We start from the raw sequence: 21,974 nt of genomic DNA on the forward strand, positions 1-21,974 counted from the left end.
TCAAAATTAACTTTGTGTGAGATTTCTGGAGCCACTTGATTTTGAAGAATTAGAATCGGAATGTTTGGAAAAAAAAAATTATTGTAGGAGGACCACATATTAATACTGATTGGTATGACCGATACACTTGGCAATTCTTGGAAAGTGAATTGGTTGTACCAAGTGAAGCCCGCAAATTGATCATGCTAATTACAATTTGTGCACTGATATTTTTCAACATTTTTTTGGATTGGCACCTATATTGTTACATGGATGCATTTTCCTTTAGACTCGTATCGACGCGCTCTACGACTTTCGTGAAGGAAGTTTTCGGAGAAACCTAACGTATAAAAAGTCAACCTTTGCACCCCTCCTAAAACCATATTCTTCGAATAATAATTCGTCCTAACCACTTCTACTCCATCCATGAGCAACGAAACCGTCCAATAACCACAAATTAGATTCCGAAAAATTCTCGGAAAATAATAACAAATTTCAGGGGTATTACATAGACCTTTCTTAAAATTAACTTAGTATGAGATTTCTAGAGCTACTTGATTTTGAAGAATTGGAATCTGGATGTTTGAAAAATAAAATTATTATAGGAGGATCACATACCAATATTAATTGGTATGACTGATACACTTGGCAATTCTTAGCAAGTGAATTGGTTGTACCAAGTGAAGCCCGCAAATTGGTCATGCTAATAATTGGTGCATTGATATTTTTCAACAGCTTTTTGGATTGGTACTTATATTGTTATATGGATGCATTTTCCCTTAGTACTTGGGTTGTCAAAGTGCTGACTACTAAACCCTATTTATATACATGAATTACATTAGTTGTTAAATCATTTTCCCTAGTATTGAGTGCGATGGAAAATAAACAAGCAATAGTTAGAAACTAGCAAATTATAGCCTCAATAAATGTGTCACACCCCGAATTTTGAATAACAAATTCAAATCCGAAACATGAATAATAACCAATACAAATAACGTCTTGAAATTTTTTCTTGATCAGAGTCTCGCAAACCATAATACAAACCTCGTAGCAAACTATCTCTCGAGCCAATTATTACAATACCAACAACAATACCAACAAAGATAAAACGTTAAGTCCGAAAGAGTCTACAACACACCAAAATAGGTTAAGTGCAGCACTTAACACCGATGTTCTACTCCGCTCGATCTCCACCCTGATACTCCTAACCTGCAGGGTTATCCGCTACACAGTTTGAATAGTGTACCGGGATTGCAACAACACAAAACCCGGTAAGCTTTTTACAAAGCTCGTGAGTAAATAAGAAATGAACAGTTGATTTAATAAATCACAATTCTTTTAATTCAAGTAAAACAATCCAACAATCCGAACACACACAACAACCCCAACAATTTAATCACCAACCCAATTCACGTGGCACACAGTACTGACAATGCAATAACCTAGTTACCACCATGACCGTACTCCCACAACAGACTAGAGCTCTATCTGAATCGTTACCTGTCACCTTGGCCCAGGTGCAAGCATCCGATATACTTCGGTTAATACTATAACTGTCGAACTTTAGGCATTTCTACCCGCAGAACAAAATACTTCGTTTATCACAATGATAACCGTCGAACTTTGGACATTGCTGCCCTCAGAACAAAACACTCTAGTTATTATAACCATCAAACTTTGGACATTTCAGTCCGCAGAACAAAATATAAACAGAATTCCACCCGTTTCACAATATCATGTCTCCACCCAAATCATACTCACAACAATACCAATTATCATAATAATCATGGCAAATAAATCCTTCAATCAAGTATATAAACAAAATCACCAACAAAAAACACATATTTCAATGTCACACCATTCCGTATAAAATCACGTAAATATATATATATATATATATATATATATATACGTAATCATCCACTCAGAAATGACCACTAATACCAACTATATATAATTGACACATAGTAAAACCAAGAATTTCTTTTTCTTATATACTTTAAATCTCATTTTCTTAAAACCATTTTCTCACACATAAAAATTAATTGTGCAATAAGGAAATTCGGTTCGTAAATGAACCATGTGAGATTTACTCACCTCCAATCCCATTGCGTATTCTCAACATCTTAAAATATGGTTTCCAATCGTCCACCAATTCAAACTGTCAATCACCTAACCAAATACGATAATTAACTTAGCGTACAATTCAAGAACGCACTTATATGAAGATCCAACAGTTGGATCTTCACCCGTGACCACACAAAGTCTTTGGGACAGTCCTACGATCATTATAATAGACTACAAGTCTAACGGAAGGTCCGATCTTCACAGATCACAAATCGAACGATCGAAATCGATCGAAATTATAAAATTCATAACTTAATCATACCATCTCCAAAATTCACATGCTACATATCAAAATGATTTTATCAACATGTAGAACATAAAAATGAGCAGAAACTGCCCTTGGGACCCCCGAAAGTGGCCGGAAAAAGCCGCCGCAGTTAGGGACGGATCCGCCGCCGACCACCGCCTATTGTGTCGAGACCGAGCTTTTCCTCTTCGTTTAATCATTTTGAGAAACTTTCATAACTAGCTCGAAGTCAGAAAATGAACGCAAGTGATCGAAAATACCTCAAACAGTTCGGTTTGGCCTGAAAATTTGCAGAAAACGGCGAAGCCTCCGACGAGCGTGAAATCGATCTTCCCAGGTCTGGGCCTTCTTGGTGCTTGTTCAGAAAGTTTAGGAGAGTCTAATGAGCCAAGAATATCGAGTTTTGGTGGCCGGTAGCTCGAGATATTCACTTCGCACTCAAAACGGCCGGAAATGGAAACAAGCTTCCTGCCGCCGCTACAAGCCGTGCCACGGCGCAAGGCTGCCAATGGCAGCTTCGCAAGGTCAAGACGAAGCCATGTGAGGTGGTTTGGTTTGGTGGCCGGAGGAGGGAGAACGGAGCCGAAGACTCTATGCTCTGTTTTTGGCTCGGCTCGAGAGGGAGAGAGAGAAAAAAAAAAACGGTGCGGCTGCCAAAAATGGAAACCCTAGCTATTTCTGGAAATTTCCAAAAATAGCTAGGTATATATACCCAAAATGGAAACTTTTCCAAACACGATAACTTCTTAGTACGAACTCCGATTCTTGTGTTCAGCATATGCACGAACTCGTATCGACGACCTCTGCAACTTTCATAAAGGAAGTTTTCCCAAATTTCGTACGTACAAAAACTCAATTTTAGTGACCCCCCCTAAATAACGTTCGTTTCGAAAATAAAAGCATTCGAAACCAAATTCCTCACACAACGACATACGAATCATGCCCACAATTCATATATCATATAACTGGACAAATATTGAATCCAAAATATTTAACTGAAATTTCGGGTCTTCACAGTCTACCCTCCTTAAAGGAATTTCGCCCCGAAATTCAAGCAAGCTCATCGACAAACAACAGTGGGTACTTCGCCTTCATGTCAGACAACTCCCATGACGCATCACCTTCATCATGATGACTCCACAACATCTTAACCAAATCAACCTCCTTCTGGGAGAATAGATATTTCAAACTCTTATGATCAGAAAAGAGTTCGAACTTCTCACAATAAATATAATGTCTCCAAATCTTCAAGGCAAAAACCACTGCAGCTAGTTCTAGATCATGAGTGGGGTAGTTCCGCTCATGCACCTTCAACTGTCTAGAACCATACACGACAACACTACCATTTTGCATCAACACACAACCTAAACCCTGATGAGATGCATCACTGTAGATAACTAGGTCGCCACCGCTAGATGGGACAGTCAACACTGGAGCCGTAGTCAATCTAGTCTTCAGCTCACTAAAGGCCTTCTCACAATCATCCGTCCACACAAATTGAGTGTCTTTCCTTGTCAACTTGGTCAAAGCCTAAGCAATACAAGAAAACCCCTCAATGAATCGCCTGTAGTACCCTGCCAATCCAAGGAAACTACGGATCTCTGTAACGGTAGTGGGGCGACTCTAACCCATCACTGCTTCAACCTTTGAAGGATCTACAGAAACTCCATCCTTCGAAACTATATGACCAAGGAACTTGACCTCCTTTTGCCAAAATTCGCACTTCTCAAACTTTGCATATAACCTTTCTTTTCTCAAAATCTACAGCACCACCTCAGATGCTTCTCATGCTCGTCGGACGACTTTGAATAAATCAAGATGTCGTCAACGAACACCTACACACACTGATCTAAGTAAGGACTGAACGTGTGGTTCATCAAGTTCATGAATGCTGCAGGTGCATTAGTTAGACCAAAAGGCATGACAAGAAATTCATAATGCCCATACCTGATCCTAAATGCCGTCTTAGAAATATCTTCATCCTTCACCCTCAACTAGTGATATCCAGATCTCAAATCAATTTTGGAGAACACCATAGCCTCTCTAAGTTGATCGAACAAGTCATCAATCCTAGGCAAGGGATACCTATTCTTGATGGTCACCTTGTTCAGCTGCCGATAATCCATACATAAACGAAGTGAATTATCTTTCTTCTTCACAAACAGCACTGGTGCTCCCCAAGGAGAAACACTAGCCCGAATGAACCCTTGTGCAAGAAATCCTTTAATCTGAACCTTCAACTCCTGAAGTTTAGCTGGAGCCATCCTATAAGGTGCTCTCGATACAGGTGCGGTACCTGGTATCACATCAATGGAGAAGTCCATTACCCTTTTCGGAGGTAATCCTGGTATCACCTGGAACACATCAGCATATTCTGACACTACCGGAATCCCTGCAATTTCTGTAGTACTACCCACTGATTCAATGTGTGCCATGATCCCTGCCCTCATGGCGACATCAAACAACGATAGTGAAACACTGGTCCAGGAATATGAAAAAAACACAATCATCTTAAAACAATTGATCACAGCATGGTTTGGGGCCAACCAATCCAATCCCAAAATCACATCAATAAGTTTCGCACTACCAGAAACACTAGGAGGTAAGGAAAACCTAATCGTCGAATCTCCAACCTTCACCACCACGCAAACCAACTACTAATCATAGCTTTCTTTTGTATATATGACATCAAATTTTATCTATTTTCGATAAAACTAGGTTATTTAACCATCTTGGACTAGGTTACTCAAAATACATGTACTATTAATTATGTAGTATATTGAGTAATGTTCATACTATTATGAAAATTTTTATGTTTATTTTTTAGGGTTATTATCACAAATGGTACCTGAACTATACCTCAATCTTATCGATGGTACCTGAACTTCAATTTTGATCACAACCAGTACCTGAACTTTTCGATTTCATTTTAAATGGTACCTAGAGCCATGTCTGATCACTATTCTGACTAAAAACGGCATGGGAGGCGATCATAGTGATGATTTTTGATGATTTCGAGGGTTGCGATCATATATAGTGATGATTTTTTGGTAGACTTGCCTTGAATTTGTTTTTTTGTTTTTTTTAGATTTGGCTTCTTTGGCCAGAATAGTGATCGAAGGTGGCCTTAGGTACCATTTAAAATGAAATCGAAAAGTTCAGGTACTAGTTGTGATCAAAATTGAAGTTCAGGTACCATCGATAAAATAGAGGATAAGTTCAGGTACCATTTGTGATAATAACCCTATTTTTTAATATACATGTATGTGTATTGAAAACCATAGTATATAAAGCTAATATTTAGATAATCGGTAGATTCGGTATTTACCAAAAGCAAACCAACTTTTTAGGTAATTTTCTATTTCAGTTTTATCGGTCTCGGTTACCAAAAAGTTAGTTTACCAAACCTAAAGTATCGGTTGGTATTCGGTCGGTTTCATAATTACCAAACCAAGTGGCAGCCCTAGGGTAGACTCTTAAATTCTCTCTTTAAAACAGGAAAGTCACAAATAGGAAAGTTTAAAGGAAGAAAGTTACTTAAAACAAAATAAGAAAGATTTCCTAAAATGAAAGAGGAAAGTTTTTAAAATGACTTATCCTTCATTTACGCTCATTTTTGCTCTTTTTCGCCTCTTTTCTCCATTTCCAACTTTTAAAGTACCTAAAAACAGAAACTATGTTAGAGTTAGTAATTTTAAGAGAATAACTTAGCCAAATGAGGGAAAATACATATTAAAAACGTCACATTTTGTGCTCCTATCACTATTGTGGCTCTGATACCAGAACTATACCTATAGGGACTACCGCACTATACATAAAAAAAAAAAGGTTGAGAGAATGGAATGTCTAAGATACATAAGATATTTACAAGAAAAAAAAATTTATACAAAGAATTGGAAATTTCTTTAATGTTTTAGAAATTAGAAATTTATAAAAAAAAAATTAGAAATTTCTTTAATGTTTTCTTGAATTTTTTGGGTAAACAAAAAAAAAAACAGAAATTGATCTTGGTGTTGAAAAATGGTTAGCGCATTTCCACAATTCTATTCATCATGATCGGTGATTCTATTGGATGGAAAGTTTATCCTAAAGATTTCGGATTTTGAGATATTAAAATTTGGTCCAAAAGGAGATGATACTTGTGTCTCTACCGAAGTTTAGAGCACTTGTGAATTTTTGGCTCTAGAGTATGTACTCTCAGGATAGTTGTCTATAAAGGCTGATACCTACAGTTTCGGCACAATAATTTGGGACCAGATAGCCAGAATAAAAGCGATTGAACTTAATCAAGCACTTAGAAAGCAAAACATAGTGCATTGGCACTCTTCTAGGGCTGAGAATTTCTTTAATGTATTTTTGAAATTTTTTGGGTCAACAAAAAAAATGGTATATTGATTGTCTTTATATTCTATGTAGTACCCCGAAAATTCGTCATTTATTTTTCGAGGATTTTCCGGAATCTAAATTGTGGTTATAGGACGGTTTCGTGGCTCGTGGACGGAGCGGAAGTGTTTCGGATTAATTTTCATTCGGAAAATATGACTTTAGGGGTGGCGCAAAGGTTGACTTTTGATACGTTGAGATTCTCTGAAAACTTCATTCACGAAAGTTGTAGAGCGCGTCGATACGAGTTCGTGGACATATAGAACATGTCAATCGGAGTTCGTATGAGGAAGTTATGACCATTAGAAGAAGTTTTCATTTTGGTATAAATAGGGAATTTCTGAAAAATCATTTCATAATTTCACTTTCCTTTTCCGGAAAGCTTTCTTCTCTCTCTCTTCTCTCTCGACTGCACCTTCAGTATCTGAGTTTTTCGACTGACCCAACTCGGACTCGGCCGACCCGACCCGGCTTTTCCGACGAACTGCGGCGACAAAACTTTCCAGATAGGATCGTCTCCTCCGTCTGGTCGTCCCTGTGGTGTCCTCTAGCACCGATTCTCGGTGGTGGCGGCAGGAGAAGGCGACACAGTTGAGTGTTTTCGGACCCGATCGGTTCTCAGATCTCCGACGTCGGTGGGGCTTCAAGTTGAGCTTGGGGAGCTCAGAGTAGCCTCCTTGATCGATCCTTGGTGGTTGTTTGGATCGATTCAAGTAAAACTTGGTTCAACTCAGATTGAATTACTGTTCACAGCTTGTGAGGTAGTTTTCGACCATTTATGCTTGTTTTCTGACTTCGAGCTAATTATGAGAATTCACAAGCATACTTAGATGAAGCTTTTCGATGTTGGGAGTTTTGGTTCGATTTAAGGTTTCGAACATTATTCATTGTGTTTCATTGACTGAATCAGAGCTGTAATTCCTTAGGTACGTGACGTAGTACTCCTTGGAAGGCTATTTTGTGGATTGGCTGCCTTGTTCTGTATTGAAGATGCAGCGGGAGTTTCGAGGTGAGTAATCTCACAAGGTTCATTAATGAACGGATTACCTTTATCGTTTGGTGAGTAAATCTCACGATATTTGTTATGAGCAGGATCGATATTTGTTATGAGCAAGATCGATATTTGTTATGAGCAAGATCGATATTTGTTATGAGGAGGATCGATATTAGTTATGAGCAGGATCGATATTAGTTATGAGCATGATCGATATTTGTTATGAGCATGATCGATATTCGTTATGAGCGAGATTACCCTATTGTCTTGGAGTGATTAGGTTAACTACGACTATAGTTGGTATTAGTGCTATTTGTAAGTGAATGACTACGTATATGTATATTTACGTGAAATATATATGTATTGATGAATCTTTGTGATGATTGCTATCTGTGTGATGACCGGTGAAATCTGTGTGATGATTCACTAGATCATGGCTATCTGCGTGATGACCAGCAAAATCTATGTGATGATCAGCTGGACAATTGCTATCTATGTGATGATCAGCTGGACAATTGCTATCTATGTGATGATCCTTGAAATCTATGTGATGATTAGTAGGATGATGAATATCTGGGTGATGACCGGTGGAATATGTGCGATGATCAGTGTGATGACTGCTCCGTAGTGGAGCTGAATTGTTATTAAGTTAACAATAATCGAGAAGACTGCTGTGATGGTCGGGGCTACCTACAGACGTCAGAGTGTGGGACTTCGATAACTACTTTGACTTGAATTGCTTGACTTAATGTGACATCCTGAACTAAATTATATGCAGGGGTTACTATGATTTGTTTTGCTTGTTTTGATATGTGATTGCCTTGTTTCTTCTTGATTGTATTGATTGATGGTTTGGTTTATCTTAAGAGCCATAGTGGTGACGAATTGTACTCTGTGTTGAGGATAGGAAGATGATTCATTGATTTTCACCTTTGATGTCATGTTGATGACAAAAGCTTCTAGGGGGGGGGGGGGGAAATGGGGAATGGTGTGATTCTGGAATTCACCTTAGTGCGTTAGAATGACGACAAACATTGCTTGAGGAAGTCTTGTTTGACCGAAAATTTGTGTAATTGGATGCTAGGATTAAGGATATAAGCATGAGGCTTTAGTCACCAGTTGACTTATGTAGGCACGATATGGAATTGATGGTCGTAGGTGTGAGATATGTGCATATCGTGTTTAGGTTGAGGTGACTTGAAAATGTGTTTTGCTTTGTGATTTTGAGTTTACTCATACGGGCTTGCAAAAGCTTACCGGGTTTTGTTGTGTGGCAACCAGGTACACTATTCAAACGGTGTAGGGGTTAATCTTGCAGGTCAGGATAATCGTGGCTGAAGTGGTGGCGGCATCCTTGTAGCTTTACGGTAGGAAGCCATTTTTGTGACTTTACCGTTGATAAGGACTTCCGTTGTGTAGTTAGCTCTGAGGAGAATTTTCGTTTTATTTTGTTGTTGACAATTTAATTCCTAAGCATTGTAATATATGACTCTATGGAGCGGGTCTATATTGACATAGTGGGTTCAGGACATCAATATGTACTTGGGTTAAAAAGGAAAAAGTTTCTATGTATTTTGTATTGATGGTTGAACGTTCACGCATATATAATTATGAGATTGTATATCGATTTTTATTTGTGTTAAAAATCAGGGGCGTGACATTTTAACTAGTGGATTCAAAATTCATTCAAATCCTATGGCTATATCTTACTCAAAATTAACTTGGTGTAAGAATTTTGGAGCCACTTGATTTTAAAGAATTGAACGTTTGAAAAAAATTATTATTATTATAGCAAGACCACATACCAGTATTGATTGGTATGACAGATACACTTGACAATTTTTTAAGAGTGAATTGGTTATACTGAGTGAGCCTTGCAAATTGGTCATGCTAATTTCAATTGGTTTTCAACCATTTTTTGGATCGGCACCCATATTGATACATGTGTGCATTTGCTCTTAGTACTTGGATGGTTAAGGAAGCGATTGCTAAACTATATTTATAGACATGAGTTGCGTCAATTGCCAAATTTTTTTTTTTTTGGTTCAACACTGGTTTTTACATTATTGGTTTGTTTTCTTCTGCCTTTCGAAGTCGTGTAAAGACACGTTAGCCACAAAAACCTACTATAAAAACCTGCTTAAACTCCAACGCCTACTCTCTGTTGCTCGCCGCCTCTCGTTGCCCTCTCACTCTCTCTCTCTCTCTCTCTCTCTCTCTCTCCAGCTCGCACTAATGTCGGCTGCAACTTCCTCCTTCTCTCCAGCCCTCACCGCTACTCCACCTTCATCCTCCAAAGCCCACGCGGCGGCTCCCTCCACTCTCGCCTTCTCCTCCGCCGTCTCCAAGTCCCTCAACCCTCTCAGGCTCAGAGCCGCCTCTCGCTCTGCTGCTGTTGGCCGCGGATCCGCTCTCGGAGCTCGTATGGTCTCAATGCCGACGATTAAGCCCCCGCTCTCTCTTGATTTCGACACCTCTGTTTTCAACAAGGAGAAGGTCAACCTCGCTGGTCACGATGAGGTCTCTCTCTCTCTCTCTATTAACCTCTATCTCAGTATTTTATACTTGTTTTTGTACATTTATTTTTATTTATTGTACTTATTGGCAGAGTATTCATAGTGATTTGAGATATGTTATTTGGTTTTTCTGTTGATTTTGCAGTATATTGTAAAGGGAGGAAGGGACTTGTTCCATCTGCTGCCTGATGCCTTCAAGGGCATCAAGCAGATCGGTGTCATCGGTTGGGGTTCCCAGGTGAATAATTTCTCTCGAATCTTTTCATCTACTTAATGAATGGTGTTATTTATTTGCTTTGAATATCATTCACTGTCCATTTACTTCAATTATGTTAGAGGTCTGCGTTTGTCATTAGAGTCTCTGTCAATTGCGGTGCTGATTATTTATGTTTGAAAGTGAAAACAACTTAATCGGAAACAAAGAGCTGCATGGCTTTTGAATGTATATATTTTTTTTCCTGGTTCGATTTGTACCGCAATGCACCGTGTATATGGTGTATGAGCTTGATGTTGCCTCTTCTCAATATTTAGCTTATAGGAAGAAAGATGGGCGTGCTATATTTGCTGTAATCTGATTTTAATCATTTCCAGATTTTTTCACTAACCTGTGTCACTCAACATATGTAATAATTGATCTTAATAACTTTCTTGTGTACAGGGACCTGCTCAAGCTCAGAACTTGAGAGATTCTCTAGCTGAAGCAAAGTCAAATATTGTGGTCAAGGTAACTTGTTGTCTCTTTTAAGTTATAAAATGATTTAGAAGTTTGTAAAAAGATTCAGCCTATATTTTTTCTTCTGGTGTATAGGATTACTTTTGTAAGATTTTTGTGGTCAACTAAATCACGACGAATGCTATATTCCATGCCATGATTTTCACAGATTGGGCTCAGGAAGGGATCCCGTTCATTTAATGAAGCTCGCGCAGCTGGTTTCACCGAGGAGAATGGGACTTTAGGTGATATATGGGAAACAATCTCAGAGAGTGATCTTGTGTTGCTACTAATCTCTGATTCTGCACAGGTATGTTGGTTCTGCATTGGAAAGTTGTACATCTAATAGGCTGTAACTTGTAGCAGTGCAGTACTTTGGTTCTATCATGCTTAAAAATAGACTGCTAATCCATTTACCACTTTTTAAATTTTCAACTCTCTACCTCCCCATCTCTGACCCCTGTCCTGTTGTATTACCAATTCACTCGGGGAAAAAAGGATTAGTATTTAACTTTTGATATATTTTATTTTTGTTGGTCTTGTATGATGCAACATTACACACTTTCTGCTCAAAGGTTTGTATTGATTTTGTAATAGTTAAGTTTAGTAATTTAGTTATGGTGTTGAAACAAAGTGGAAGTTGTATATGGTGGTTGTTTCATGAATCTCTGCATATCTGTGCATAATGTTGTTTTTGTTCTCAGACTACTTTATGCAATGTAAAGTTGTCTCGTAGGGTGTTTACTTTTTGAGAAGCAGGCTGGATTAAAGAAAGTAATACTTAATTCTAAATGTGTGGAAGTCTTTTGGTTCCTAGGTATGTAACTTGAGAGTATCTTTTATTCTTTCTGAAAGGATTAAACTTGTCTCATGCTGCAGGCAGATAATTATGAGAAAATATTTTCGCACATGAAACCAAATAGCATACTTGGTCTTTCCCACGGTTTCCTTCTAGGGCATTTGCAGTCAGAGGGACTTGACTTTCCCAAGAACATCAGTGTAATTGCTGTATGCCCAAAGGGAATGGGTCCGTCAGTAAGGAGACTTTATGTCCAAGGCAAAGAAATAAATGGTGCGGGAATTAATTCAAGTTTTGCAGTCCACCAGGTCAGTTTTTTCTCTTTCTCCTCTCTATCTTCCCCAGCTTCAAATAACTTATTTCTCATGATACTTAACTTGTTCTGTTTGTACAGGATGTTGATGGGAGAGCCACAGATGTGGCTCTGGGCTGGTCGGTTGCCCTTGGTTCTCCTTTCACATTTGTGACTACGCTAGAGCAGGAATACAAAAGTGACATCTTTGGCGAGCGAGGTAAATTGGGTTTACATCTCTCTCTCTCCCCCTCCCTCCCTCTCTCTCTCTCTCTCTCTCTCTCTCTCTCTCTCTCCCCCTCCCTCCCTCTCTCTCTCTCTCTCTCTCTCTCTCTCTCTCTCTCTCTCCCTCCCTCCCTCTCTCTCTCTCTCTCTCTCTCTCTCTCTCTCCCTCCCTCCCTCCCTCCCTCCCTCTCCCTCCTCCCTCCCTCTCCCTCTCCCTCTCCCTCTCTCTGTGTTATGTCTTTTTTGAGTCCAGTACTTGATTCCTGATCCTTGATTCTCTGGTTCATAGGCATATTACTTGGTGCTGTTCATGGAATTGTGGAGTCCCTGTTCAGAAGATACACCGACAGCGGAATGAGTGAAGATTCTGCTTATAAAAATACAGTTGAATGTGTTACTGGAATTGTGTCAAGAACCATATCAACTAAGGTTCTGCTCAGATTAGCATCTGTTTACTTTTATGTGTGCTTCTATATGAATTTGGTAACAAGTCAACTCATTTTTATAATCCTCTTCTACAGGGCATGTTGGAAATATACAGCTCTTTGTCTGAAGCTGACAGGAAGGAGTTCGAGACTGCATATAGTGCCTCCTATTATCCTTGCATGGACATCCTCTATGAATGCTATGAGGATGTAGCAAGCGGCAGTGAGATCCGCAGTGTTGTTTTGGCTGGGCGGCGATTTTATGTATGTTCTCCTATCTGTTGCCAGTATTTAATAGTTTTTAAAACGTGATATTTTTCTAGTTGAATTCGGTAATCTTTATATAAAGTATAATGATTCTCATAGCTCATTCAATGTCGTTGTAATAGTAACGTAATGGGCTATTAATAGTGAAACTACTTCTGATTTCAGGAGAAAGATGGTCTTCCTGCCTTCCCTATGGGGAAGATTGATCAGACGCGCATGTGGAAAGTTGGTGAACGTGTCCGATCGACACGTCCAGCTGGTGATCTAGGCCCTCTACACCCTTTCACAGCTGGTGTTTTTGTGGCCCTGATGATGGCACAGGTATGAGCCTATTCCCAATCCTTTAGAATGGGTGGTCTGTGTTTACTAAAAGAGATGTCATCTGTTCTTCATGTTAATCCTTTTGTCTGATCTCAAATTACAGTAGAACATCTAAGGATGCATATTCTCAATTATAATAAATTATAAAGATTGAGAAATCTTCAGGAAACCAGCTTCTATCCAACGCTTATACATTTATTGTATTCTAATATGAATTTCTGGAACCAGATAAATGCTCATGTATAATGAATGAAATGTAGTGGTCAGAACGGGTGGAAAGGGATTTGATAAGGGGGAATCAATCTGTGAATAAATCTAGTGAAAGTGGACTTCAATGCTATTGTAGTTGACACAGATATCCTGGAAGTATCATGATAATCATGAGGCAATTGGTTGGTTGGTATCTTTTTGTCTATACTTATCCCTTGGAATATATTACTTTAAAAGAACTTTGATGGGTTGGTTAGTATCAATATGCTCATTTAGGGAGCTTGAATGGTTGGTTACTGTTCAGTATATGTGCTAATTTTTTGTTTTGGCTTTGTAATTTCCAGATTGAAGTGTTAAGGAAGAAAGGGCACTCCTACTCAGAGATAATCAACGAAAGTGTAATCGAGTCGGTGGATTCTTTGAATCCTTTTATGCATGCTAGGGGAGTTTCTTTCATGGTTGATAATTGCTCAACAACAGCGCGGTTGGGATCAAGGAAATGGGCTCCAAGATTTGATTATATTCTAACTCAGCAAGCTTTGGTTGCCGTGGACAACGGTACACCCATCAATCAGGACCTCATTAGCAACTTCATGTCAGATCCAGTGCATGGAGCCATTGAAGTATGTGCTCAACTGAGACCCACAGTTGATATTTCAGTGCCTGCTGATGCAGACTTTGTGCGACCAGAGTTGCGCCAATCTAGCAATTAGAGCTTGAAGAACCTACTACGTTAGCTGGCCTACAAAATCGTTTTCCAGGAAGTAATGTTTGAGTGCTGTAGCTTGGCCCAGTTTGTCGTGTTACATCATCTATCCTATGTACTTTCTTATGAACAAATGAGGTATTATGTTTCTTATGAACAAATGAGGTATGATGCTGAATGTTGTATTAATAATTTCTGTGGTAGTAATAATTAGTCAAATAAAGTTGGCCCTTTTTATGGTGTTCCTGGTATCAGAACTAGCGAACTTCACGAGTGAGATTGACCTCTCTTGGCATCTCAAGGTGAATAAACAGCCACTATATAAAGTTACGCACCAATTTGGTTCTGAAAGTTGCAGTTAAACAATCATGAGCGTTGAGGAAATCTCTTGATGCGTCTCAGAACTGTTTGTTTCTCAAGTACGGTTTTCAGCTTCGACGTTTCAGAACACTTGAACTTCTGATTTGATAACTTACACTTGATTGATCAATTGTTGCTTCGGAATGTCATTCCATTGCAATTGTTTCAGTATATCTCTGCGGCATGTTTTGTTTGTCATGAAGTTTTCTCGTCTTACAAAAACAATTTCCATTCCTGATAGATTACATGTAATGTTATAATTGTTGAAATGAATCAAGTGTAGCTGTAACTTTTAATAGCATGTTCACGTAAGTTGTACTGCATTGCCAAAAAAAAGGGTTTAATAAGTGATTAAAAAGTGGGTCTAATAAGCAATCAGTCAAAATGGTTGAAAAAATAGACCCCTCACTAGAAGGGCTCTACACACACACACACTAACGTATTCCTTTTTTGGTCATTTAAGGGATTCTTTGTGGAACACACTTTTCGATCATATATCGGCATCTCAACCTTTCAATTTTTAGAACTCCATGATTAGATCCTTTATATATATATCATATCCAGAGCGGAGCTCCGCTTTGAAATTAACGTGTGAAGTTTGAGTTTTCGGTCAACTTTCGGTCGCATATCCACATCTCGACAGTTCAGTTTTTAGGTACTACTGTATAGATCATCTCTGCAAATTTTCAGCCAAATTGATGATCGTTAAGGTATCTAACTCGCTTAAACCAATGGACAGACTCAATTTGTCAACCTGAACCGTACTAGCTTTAAAACAGTTATCAATGCCTTAACGATCATCAATTTGGCTGAAAATTTGCAGAGATAATCTATACAGTAGTACCTAAAAACTGAACGGTCGAGATGTGGATATGTGATCGAAAAGTGACCGAAAACTCGAACTTCACACGTTAATTTCAAAGCAGAGCTCTGCTCTGGATATATATATATATATATATATATATATACAGATCCAATCCAGAGCGGAGCTCCGCTTTGAAATTCACATGTGAAGTTCGAGTTTTTGGCCACTTTTCGGTCGCATATCCACATCTCGACAGTTCAGTTTTTAGGTACTAGTGTATAGATCGTCTCTGCAAATTTTCAGCCAAATTGATGATCGTTAAGGTATCTAACTCGCTTAAACCAATGGATGGACTAAATCTGTCAACATGAACCGTACTAGCTTTAAGACAATTATTAATGCCTTAACGATCATCATTTTAGCTGAAAATTTGCAGAGACGATCTATACACTAGTACCTAAAAACTGAACGGTCTAGATGTGGATATGCGACCGAAAAGTGACCCAAAACTCGAACTTCACACGTGAATTTTCAAAGCGGAGCTCCGCTCTGGATAGGATCTGTATATATATATATATATACAGTTAAGGATATCCTTACCTTAGCCTTAAGAACGAATTTTCAGTTTTGACCACTTTTCACCGTTTAGATTTTAGGTCTTAATGTATAGATCACTTCTGCAAATTTTCAGCCAAATTGATGATCGTTATTAAGGATTGTATCCTTACCTGAGAAGGACTATATAATATATATATATATATATATATATATTTATACATATTTTATTCAGAGCGGAGCTCCGCTTTGAAATTAACGCGTGAAGTTCGAGTTTTTAGTCACTTTTCGGTCGCATATCCATATCTCAACCGTTGCTCATCAGGTCTCTTGTGGTTTTATGCACTCGAAGTTATTTCATATAGCTTGTACATGGATAGCTAATTCACTAGAGGAAACCGAAGTAGTTCGGTAAGTGCAATTTATTGATCGATTGGATCTGTAGCTAGTTTCTCACTAGTATTATTACAAACAAGTTTATCATAACATACACCTACGTCCAGTTGTGGTAGGGCATTTATTCCAACGGTAAAATCATCTACACAGTAGCATAAGAGGCTGACGTAGCAATGCCACACATTCCTTCCACAGCCTCTATATTTCTTTGAATCCTAACGTAGCCTTCTTCACCCCATTCTGTGCCCCATGAGTTTTTCAGCAACCAATAATCGATCCCCTGATCAGTTGTTCCGTAACCAATAGCGGTAACACAATGGTCGAGGTCCGTTCCACAATCTCCTGTCAACACACCAGATGAATAGGATTGGAATAAACCCTCAGCTTGAATGCAAACGGATACAGGTTGATTAGCAACAGCCTTGAGAAGGTCCTGTTCACTGTTTACAGGCACATCTTCGTAGCCGGTTATGCTACCTGAAGGGCTGTCTGCCTCTTTAGTATTGCACATATTATCAGTAGCAGTATAGGGATAATTAGCCTCGTTTGTAAGCCCGTGCTTTTCTATGATGTACAGAAAGGCAACGTCGGGGTAGCCACCCATACAGCCTTCATTCTCACCTCCGACGTTACAGTCAACCAACTCTTGCTCGGACATAGAGACTAGTTCACCGGTAGCAAGCTGAAGAGCTCCTTCCAAGGCTCCCACTGTTGCGAAAGCCCAACAGCTTCCTGCATAGTAATTCCAATTACAGATATAGTAGTTGGAACATTATTGGAAACAAATGAAACAGAACTCCATTAGTACAATAGTGCATGCATTATCCCTAAATAACAATCAGAAGCAATTGGCTACGTACCACATTGGCCTTGATCCTTGACAGGCATTACAGCTCCTTTCGTTCTCCAGTCTATTGAAGATGGCACTATGCTAACATTTTCGTACTTGAAAGAAGTAGTCGGCGGAGGGGTATCCCGAAGACCCTTGAATCCAGTCCTTTGGGATTTGAATTCTTCAGTTGTAAGGTCTGCAAATTGATTGACGCTCAATTTGTATGGTTTGTTTACATCGCTATTCGAAGAATCAATCATTGCCACATTTTTCTTGAATACATTGAAGCGAGTCTCCTTCTCATTCATGCTGCTGTATTGGCGTCCATAACGAGTCATCCATTGCTCGTATCTCTCATACATGGCTGCATCTTCAAGATTCCGAGAGGTGGCTTCAGAAGACCAAGCCCCGAATATGAGGATCAAGCACAGACAAATACATTTAGAGTGCACCTGGTTTATGAACTCCATGCTTGCTAGCTAGGATATGATTTGATGGAGTAAATGAACTAAAGAGAAGCTGGTTTTATACTGAGAATGACCTTGATATCTCCGTGTAAATGCCCCCGAAAAATCAAAGTTTTGATATGATCGAACCAGCTGTGTAACATCAATATAATATGAAGACACGTACAAGAACAAAGTACTTCTCCTGCGAGTTGTTATTGTTTCTTCTGCTGTGCTTTCACAAATTCCTCCGTCACACCTTGGCAACTCCCCTTTTGTCCAAACTTTTCAGGTCAAATTAGAATCTATATGCAACATTATTCGCACCAAGTCAACTTCAAAGTAATCCGTCCAATGAAGCTTTCTGTCAACCCGAAAGCATTATTTCGCCATTCCTTTTCCATGTAAGTACGTACTAGAAAATCAGGCGCAACGTACTCGATCTCATTGGCGTTTAGGGGAAAAATGAAAGTCAAGATTCAAACTTTATTGGGCGAGGAGAGAAGAACAAGGCTCATCTTAAAGAAAGACAACTACCAGCTGAAAGGCAAGCCGAAAACAACAAGCAAAAGATACATGAACGGCAGGCAGATTGACATTTTTCTCAAATCCATTTAGAACAAGTTACCACATTTTCCTTGCTTAAGCTGTATATACTCATTAGTGTCGTGCTTATGTTTCCTAGACAGGATCGTACATGATGAGAAATTTGGGTTGAGGACTAGTAATGGCGTATGGCCCTAAAATTCAACTGCATGATCTAGAAAGTGGTTCTCGATCGATCTAAATTTTCAATTGTAGGCCAACTTTAAAGCACAGTTTTTATAGGAAATTACTACTGAAAAAGTGTGTCATCCTCTTCTTCTGGCTAGGGCTTCACTTTGCCCTATATTCGAGGATGTGTGAGTCCTCCTCCACGTGCTAGATGGGCGCTCACTGATCTGGCCTTCAGATTATTATTTACTTTTTTTTTTCTCACTCTTCTCCGCCTATTGTGCCTGATCTGTTATTTGAGGATTGTAACTCAAAAAATAATTAAAAATGAAAACAAAACCAAAAATCGATCAAAAGTACTTCATTTTTTTTATAAAATTGCTATATTTCTTGCAGGTAGCTAGAGTTCCTCTAAAGAATTACATATATATACGAGTTCATTTACATATACACTACTAGAATAATGCTAATAGACATCATGTCTTTTAAATCAGTTAAGATTTCAACTGATGTAAATTATTTTTATAACATCGGTTCTAAAAAATCTGATTTCTATCATATAATAGACATCGTTTCTTATACTTAACTGATGTCTATACTTTTCATCCCAAATTAAAAAAAAAGGCGGAAATGTACTAAGTCTCAAATTAAGTAAGCGGGAAGCCAAAATTTCACTCCCTCCCAACACTTAATCAGATTTCGACTCATTGACTAGCTAGGTTTTCCCCACAGAGACACCACGATACAGAGACACCGCGACACCTCCCCGTCCAGGAACCGACGTCCTCTTTCGCCTTCTCCGGCTCCGACCGCTCGATCTCCTCCTCCTTCTTTCTCATCTCTCTTCTGAAATCCAGTGAATCTCCCAATTGCTGAGATCGAGAAGCCGAAGCCGGAGCTGCAGTCGCCGTCTCTCCTTTCTCTTTCCATGGGCCTCCCCTTCTCAGCCCCTCTCTTCGACCGTTGAGGCGGCGACGGCCATCACTCTGATCGACTGTAACTCGGTAAGAAGTTGTCTGGGTTTGACTTTCTAGGTTTTCAATCGATCTCTCTCATGAACATCTCCATGATGAGATATTGACGCTTTGCTCCATGATTAGAGGATCCTCTTAATCAACGCTTTGCTTTTGTTTCTGATAGGTGAAGATTGGCTTGATGATTTTGTCTGCTGGTTCTTTTTGTCAGTTTATCAATCTCGATGGTTTCCATTATCTAACAATATCTCAGTTACTTGATTTCTTTTCAGCTGCATCCCTCTTTACAATTTCAACTATATATATGACTATATCATGTCAACCAGAACCAGTTTTGTAGACAGGTGAGTGGACCAACTCAAATATGCAGTGCTAATACAAACATATGAAATAAAGGATTGTTTCTGGTCCAGCAGTCATCAGTTGGTCTGCGCATTCCTTAATAGTTGAAAGTTGAAACCATGAAATTGAAGTCATTTGTATTTTAATGCATGTAAATGCTACTTAGGTTTCATCTTATGAGTGCAACTGAGTTACTTGTGTGAAATAACTATACATATCAATACAGAGCTGCATATGAATATTGTGCATACATTTCAAACTTGCGTTGGTACATGTTATCACTTTAAGTTTGTGAACTATGTTTTCCAATGTTGTCCAGTTGTTTCTTTTTACGGTGGTCACCCTTGAATGTATGTTTAACTATTATCTTCTGGAAGCAGCTTTGCTGATACAAAAGATGGCCGCTACAATCCAAAAATGGATCCTGTTATTCCTGTACAAAACTGGAGAAAAGGATCTCAGGTATTCAAGGAATAATTGCTTCCTGAAATTTTGCACAATAGTAAAAAGAAAGCCTAACAAAATGGTTAGTATTTACTCTGACTGTTCCACAGATCGGCTTATTCTTGTACTTTGTTTTCTTTGTTGTAGTGGGTTGTATTGACGAGGAAGCATGCAGAGGTTGTAGTGAAAGACGATACAGTGTTTCCTATGTTTCAGTTGTATTGTAAGGTAAGTTGTCCTTAAATTATTGACTCACAGTTGTAGATGATATAATCTTGGTTATTCCCCAACATGGTGCCTTTTAAGATAATCCAAACATTCCATAGATAGGTATTGGAATGTTGAAATTTTGAAAGGAAGGCGATCATAATCAATTAGAAAAGGTGGCATATTGTAATCTCTCTCTACTTCAAAATTAAACTAAATTCACTTGTCCCAGGTGACATATTGTAATCCTTCTCTACTTCAAAACTAAACTAAATTCACTTGTCCTGGGTGATCCTAGAACTGGAGATGGAAAACTTTTAATGTGTGCTGAAAAGCCATGCTTGCAATGAATAGCTGAGATTGCATAGGATTCTACTTATTGTTGTGTACCCCTTTTATTTTGTTACCATGGTGACAGAGTGCTCCCTTTTAGTGTGCCATCTTATCTGTTTTAAGCTCATATTTTACTGTTTTGTGTATGATTATCATGCAGAGGAAGTCATTACCTGAGTTTTGGCGGGATCATCCTGTTGTAAGTACTTTTCTTTATTTTATTTTTAATTTGTAATCAATTACCACATCAGCTATCCCATAAAAGTATTCTTGCACCAATTCAAGCAAGTTGACATATCAAATGCATTTTCTCAATTTTTGAATTCACAGATAAATTTGAAGTAAGATCCAATGTACATTTTCTGAATGCATCTTGAAATTGTTAGAGAGGAATTGTAATTTTGTATTCTGAAATTTCCTGTTTCTGCAGCCGGCCGATAACTCCAAGGAGCACAATTGCATTCCAGACGAGCATTATGTTCAGACATTACTGGCTGTAAGATAAATTCCTGTTTAACCACTGTGAGCCTGATTTATTAATAGAGTTTAAGTTGGTTTTTCCTCAATGTTGAAACTGTACAAAGCCTCCTTCACCATAAGTCTTTGCATCACCTTTTTTGTAGGTATATCCTAGCTAGATTCTTTCTAGGATTAAATATCTAGGTCAGATATATTTATGAAACTAGATATTAGAAGATATTAATGACACCGTATGTTAGCAACATTTATGGTCATATATACGGTTACTGCTTCATAAACAATCTGAGATTTTGGTTTTTGAAAGCTGAATAGACCGACCAGAGAAAAGTGTCAGGACACTAGCTTAAAGTCTTTCATAATTCCTTATAACTAGCTCCCTTGGTTACTCTGAACACTAGAGTTTAATCCAATGCTTTCTTTCTTCAACAAGCTTCCAACTAAATAATCCCTGCAATGGCTCAATTGTGTTCAAGGATTAAGTTCAGTACTAGCTCCGGACTGATTTGTAAAACTCATGAAATTGCATTCAATGTAGCATTGTTGTTGTAAAGGTAGAAAAACTCAACTGAAATTTGGTGACTTTTTATTTCAGGATGTAGATAATATCTACTATGAGACCGAGTATCGAAGAGAATGGTGTAGCAGCAAGGAGAAACCCTCTCCATGCTTTCTTTTTGCCATAAAATTTACCCGGCCTGCTGCTCTCAGGCTTCTCAACACGGTAACATTCAAAATTTTTGTCAATGTTCTAGCTTTTGCTAGGATTTTTTCTAATGTATTTTTGTCAAGGAGTCCCATAGGATGATGTTTTTTTTTTTTTTTTTTTTTCTCTCTCTCTCTCTCTCTCTCTCTCTTTTCTATTTGACAGACTACACTGGAGCTT

At 38.5% G+C, this 21,974-nt stretch overlaps 3 protein-coding genes across 3 annotated transcripts; 2 read left to right on the forward strand and 1 right to left on the reverse strand.

Moving 5' to 3' along the window:
- The first annotated feature begins 9,886 nt into the window (after positions 1–9,886).
- On the forward strand, positions 9,887–14,454 carry LOC112187593 (ketol-acid reductoisomerase, chloroplastic). Its single transcript, XM_024326457.2, has 10 exons — positions 9,887–10,250; positions 10,392–10,484; positions 10,905–10,970; positions 11,128–11,268; positions 11,838–12,065; positions 12,152–12,269; positions 12,564–12,703; positions 12,796–12,963; positions 13,132–13,287; positions 13,842–14,454. The coding sequence occupies exons 1-10, from the start codon at positions 9,966–9,968 to the stop codon at positions 14,208–14,210; spliced, it is 1,764 nt and encodes a 587-aa protein (XP_024182225.1). The 5' UTR covers positions 9,887–9,965; the 3' UTR covers positions 14,211–14,454.
- Positions 14,455–16,457: 2,003 nt separating this feature from the next.
- LOC112188677 (senescence-specific cysteine protease SAG39) lies at positions 16,458–17,621 on the reverse strand. The gene is made up of 2 exons (XM_024327842.2): positions 17,180–17,621; positions 16,458–17,051 (listed from the first exon to the last, which is right to left on the reverse strand). The coding sequence occupies exons 1-2, from the start codon at positions 17,619–17,621 to the stop codon at positions 16,462–16,464; spliced, it is 1,032 nt and encodes a 343-aa protein (XP_024183610.1). The 3' UTR covers positions 16,458–16,461.
- Positions 17,622–19,414: 1,793 nt separating this feature from the next.
- LOC112190950 (glycosyltransferase BC10) lies at positions 19,415–21,191 on the forward strand. Its single transcript, XM_024330469.2, has 6 exons — positions 19,415–19,451; positions 19,558–19,629; positions 20,008–20,089; positions 20,219–20,299; positions 20,772–20,810; positions 21,042–21,191. The coding sequence occupies exons 2-6, from the start codon at positions 19,601–19,603 to the stop codon at positions 21,114–21,116; spliced, it is 306 nt and encodes a 101-aa protein (XP_024186237.1). The 5' UTR covers positions 19,415–19,451; positions 19,558–19,600; the 3' UTR covers positions 21,117–21,191.
- The last annotated feature ends 783 nt before the right edge of the window (positions 21,192–21,974 follow it).

This window comes from Rosa chinensis, chromosome 2 (genome assembly GCF_002994745.2).
Source record: "Rosa chinensis cultivar Old Blush chromosome 2, RchiOBHm-V2, whole genome shotgun sequence".
NCBI lineage: Eukaryota > Viridiplantae > Streptophyta > Magnoliopsida > Rosales > Rosaceae > Rosa > Rosa chinensis.

Coding starts and splice junctions, on each gene's coding strand:
- LOC112187593 (XM_024326457.2), top strand. CDS start 9,966: ATGTCGGCTGCAACTTCCTCCTTCTCTCCAGCCCTCACCGCTACTCCA. Junction 10,971..11,127: donor AGTCAAATATTGTGGTCAAG/GTAACTTGTTGT, acceptor TGATTTTCACAG/ATTGGGCTCAGGAAGGGATC. Junction 12,066..12,151: donor CAAGTTTTGCAGTCCACCAG/GTCAGTTTTTTC, acceptor CTGTTTGTACAG/GATGTTGATGGGAGAGCCAC.
- LOC112190950 (XM_024330469.2), top strand. CDS start 19,601: ATGTCAACCAGAACCAGTTTTGTAGACAG. Junction 19,630..20,007: donor AGAACCAGTTTTGTAGACAG/GTGAGTGGACCA, acceptor TTCTGGAAGCAG/CTTTGCTGATACAAAAGATG. Junction 20,090..20,218: donor ACTGGAGAAAAGGATCTCAG/GTATTCAAGGAA, acceptor TCTTTGTTGTAG/TGGGTTGTATTGACGAGGAA.
- LOC112188677 (XM_024327842.2), bottom strand. CDS start 17,621: ATGGAGTTCATAAACCAGGTGCACTCTAAATGTATTTGTCTGTGCTTG. Junction 17,052..17,179: donor CAAGGATCAAGGCCAATGTG/GTACGTAGCCAA, acceptor ATTACTATGCAG/GAAGCTGTTGGGCTTTCGCA.